This window comes from Macrobrachium nipponense, chromosome 4, assembly GCF_015104395.2.
Source record: "Macrobrachium nipponense isolate FS-2020 chromosome 4, ASM1510439v2, whole genome shotgun sequence".
NCBI classification, from domain to species: Eukaryota; Metazoa; Arthropoda; class Malacostraca; order Decapoda; family Palaemonidae; genus Macrobrachium; species Macrobrachium nipponense.
The window spans coordinates 100,881,513-100,885,900 of record NC_061100.1 but is presented as its reverse complement, the minus strand read 5'-3'; the positions used below and the strand labels follow the sequence as shown (position 1 = coordinate 100,885,900).

Below are 4,388 nucleotides of genomic sequence, written 5' to 3'. Positions count from 1 at the left end.
GATCGACTCCTTCGGTGCTCAGCCAGACTCTCCTGGATAAGTTGTTCTGCTCCCAGCCAGTAGGTAGAGCTCAGCCATCTTGTCAGCTTGTTGTGTTGGGAATAGAGAGGTGGAAGGAAGTGAGCCAATTCTATAACTTCCAAACCAGGCTAGAGTTCGTATCCCTCTAGAGACAATATATATGTATGTATATGTGTGAGTGCATGTATGTGTGTGTATATACACATATGGGGGATATGATGTGTGTATATATGTGTATATGTGTTGTGTGTATACATATATATACACACTGGGGGTGTGTGTACATATATGTGTGTGTTGTGTACATATATACACAATGGGGGGTGTGCACATATTGTGTGTGGTTGTGTGTACATATATATACACAATGGGGGGTGTGCACATATATGTGTGTTGTGTGTGTACATATATATACACACTGGGGGTGTGTGTGTATATATATGCATGTGTGTGTGTGTGTGGTGATGTGTAATATACATACATATACATATTACTCCAGAGGTAATGCTCTGTATAATTTTACGCTCTTGTTCTGGCTCTGTTCAAGGACACCTACAAATCTACATCCTTGATCTCCCTCTCATCTGGTCCTTTGGCGCCACTCTGCTTCCCATCACCTGAATGACTGACAGACTCCCAGGGCTGACAGAACTTTCCAAGTCTCCACAGCTGGTCTTGCATCTCATTCTCAGCAACCAGCTGTTGAAGACGAGCTTCCTTTTTCATCCTCCACTTGTCCCGGCTCCTGGTTGAGAATTTCCAACGGGACTCCAAGTTCCTTCAGCAATCTGTTCTTCTGCTGAACTTCTCCGCGTAGACAAAAGAGCTCTACTTCCATCTCGATGATCTTCTTGCCTATGCGCTCGTTTATTTCTCCAAAGCAAGATTCCACGTACTCCAAGTGCTGGGCCCGATCTTGTTCTCTTAGGTTCTCAATCCGTTCAACTTCCTTCTGCTTCGTTTGTAGTTCCTCTTCTTGTCTCAGGTTTTGACACGAAAGCTCCTCAATCTCCCGCTGCTTCTTCTTCAACTCCTTCAGGAGCTCTTCAATCTCGTGTTGTTCCTTCTCCCCAAGTTCCTCCTCGAGAGGATCTGCTTTGTCTTCTTTCCCAGTGATCTGACCACAGTTGGAGAGCTTCTCGTCTTGAATACGCCTGTCCATTTCCCTATCTTTGTCTTCCAATTGCTTTTTAAGTTCATTAATTTCTTTTTGTTTTTCATTTACTACTTTTTCATTTCTTTCATTTAGACTCAATATTCTATCGAAAAGTAATATCTTGTCTTTTAATTCTTCCTTGAAATCATTCATTTCCTTCTCCTTTTGAATATACGTGTCCATTTCTTTCTCTCGGTCTTCCACGTCCTTTCGAAGTTTATCAATTTCTTTTTGTTTTTCAAGTGCTTTTTCAATTAAAGCTTTTTCATTTCTTTCATTTTGGCTTACAAGTTCATCAAAAGCCAATTGCTTTTCTTCTAATTCCCTCTTGAGACATTCAACTTCCTTCTCACAAAAAACAAGCTTGTATGTATCACTACCTCTGTCTTCTATCTCTCTTCGAAGCTCACAGATTTCTCGTTGTTTTTCAACTATTATTTTCTCAAATTGCTCTTTGCTTTCATTGCAGTTGACAGATTCTTTCGCTTTCGCCTCTAGTTCCTTACGAAGTTCATCCAGTTCCATTTGCTTATTGGTATCTTGCACCAAGAGCCCCTCTATCTGCTCATTTTTTCCAGCCAGTTCTTTCTGTAGCTCTTGGTTCATCCTCTCATATTCCAATAGCTTTTCATGTTCCGAGGCGTTTTGCCTTTTCAGTTCAGCAATATCCTTCTTATTCTGCAAAAGATCGTTTTCCTTTGCAACCTGACTTTCTCTCAGTCCTAGAATTTCCTTCTGATGATTGCCCAAAGCCTGCTGGTCCTCTAGTGCCTTCCTCTGCAGGCTCTGGTTCTCTAGGCAGATAGCCTCCATCTTGGCCTCTACTTCCAGAACTCTAGCATCTGCCTCCTCGGCCATGTCCAAAAGGTCTTGGACCTGCAAGACTGCATTTTCCACCTCTTTGGTCGACAAGAGCTCGCCACACTCCTTCCTGACTCGTTCCAGAAGAATTTCCTTTAGGTTGTCGTTCCTCCTATGGGCGACATCCAATTCTCGGCGCAAACTAGCCACTTCGTTGTCCAGAGTTTCCATCCTTGGTTGGTCCTTGCCTCTCTTCCTCCACAAATTGCGTACAGCAAATAAAGGAAGAGCGCAAATAGTTATAAACGATAGTGTCAAAGCTCCACTCAGGAACTGAGCCATACCACCTTTCAACGCAATACTAATAACAGCAACAGGCATTGTTATATGTTATATGTTATACTTCACACTGTCACTTAGGTTAGTTTTTGAAAATGACACTTGCTCCAGAATGCATAAGGAGATTCCATTCCCTGGTGACGTCTGCACTGGATCTAGGAGTCGTGGGGCTTCGAGAAGACATGTTAATCCAATGGGGGTTTCTCCAGAGGCCTTCGGGAGCTGAAGAGGTCTTCGCAGGACCAAGGAATCTCCAAGACTTCAAGAAGACGTGATAATCGTTTAGGAACTGAAGAAGGCTCCGCAGGAACCAGAGGTCTCCAACACTTCGCACTGAGTCGTCACTGACGCCACAGACGGAAGAAACTGCACAGCCGCCCTAGTCAACCTTTTACAGTCTCATACACCAGAAAAGAGGAAAAAATGAGATGAACGAAGGAAAAATTAATTCTGAACCTAAACTTACTCCAGAGACACTCAATATTTCACTCTATAAAGTCTCAAAGATTTAATATTGCACGAAAGCAAAATTGGAGATATATTTGCCATCTTGATGCTTTTCTCAGTGAATAGTTGTGGGGGGACGGGAGGCGAGGGTTCATCGTAGGGGGTTCAATGACATTGTTGATAAACGGAAGGGGTGTTCATGGGAAGGGAGAATTATGGTAGGGGAGGAAATGTTTGGTATCAAGGGAGATTCCATACATTACACAAGTAAATGTATACATACATTTATGCACAGATATATGGAAGCACTTAGGTAAACATACATAAATATATTTACGCACACGCACGTATATAAATAAAATGTATATATATATATATATATATATATATATATATATATATATATATATATATATATATATATATATATATATATGTATATGTATATATATATGTATATATATATACATAAGATTAATTTGCCGAATTCTGCCGTTCTATTCAAAAGAATTTGTTTACATAATAATAATAGTTACTACTATTATATTAGTACATTATCATAATTAATCTCTCTCTCTCTCTCTCCTTTGTGATACTTTCTAGGAAAAGTATTTCGAATTGCTGTTTGTTAATAATTATATTAATAAAATTCAATATACTTGTACGATCTTTCAGTGGTATTATCAATAATAATAATAATATTCATAATCATGATAATATTTGATCTTATTAGCACCTATCCTGCAAATATTTTCCCAATGCATGGCACGAAAAATAACACTTTAAAAAAATTTAACTTTTCCAATGATATTCTGTATCCTACTGCAAGCGTCTATTTTCACTAACAGGTCTGATTCCACAGAGACTTTCAGCGACTTATACAAGTCACAGTTAGTCTGAAATGAGTTTTCCAAACAGTAGAGAGAAAAACAGTCCGCTGTGTATGCCACAGCAGAAAAAAAAAAAACTACTGAGGCTAGAGGGCTGCAATTTGTTATAATGATTATCCGCATTCCAATCAGCAAACCAAATTGCAGCCTTCTAGCCACAGTCGTTTTGATATTATTGAAGGTTAGATTTAGCCATGATCGTGCGTCTGGTAACGCAACAACACAGGTCACTAAGACCGGCTGAGAGTTTTAGGGGTCGCGACTCATACACCATTATATACAGAGACCACTGAAAGACAGTTCTATTTGTCAAAGAAACTTCGGAGCGTTTATGACACTTGTTGCTTTCTATCTCAGCTGCACATGCATTCTTTAAAGGAGAGTTGGCTCAACAGTCCCTGTAGGCATTGAAGCTTTGGGATTGAGAGATATTATTCTTCTCAAGTAAGTTTTTTTTTTTTTTGCAAAGGTTCTGCTACTAAATTTGCAATACCTTGGTCTTAATTATTGCATATACTTTCAAATCTCTCTCTCTCTCTCTCTTTCTTTCTCTCTCTCTCACATTATTAAAAGGCATTTGTGGCTTAATATTTGTAAATATACAGAAATAAAAACAATACGGTGTATGTTTATATATATATATGTATGTGTGTGTGTGTTTGTGTTTGTACATATTGCGTATATAAACAGTTAATTACATGAAGCTAACATCAACACACACATACGCGCCCACA

The 4,388-nt window shown here is 39.2% G+C and overlaps 1 protein-coding gene across 1 annotated transcript; it reads right to left on the bottom strand.

Moving 5' to 3' along the window:
- Positions 1 to 709: 709 nt before the first annotated feature.
- Positions 710 to 2,359, bottom strand: LOC135211462 (trichohyalin-like). Its single transcript, XM_064244771.1, has one exon. It carries the CDS (start codon positions 2,357 to 2,359, stop codon positions 710 to 712), a length of 1,650 nt encoding a protein of 549 aa, XP_064100841.1.
- Positions 2,360 to 4,388: the final 2,029 nt, after the last annotated feature.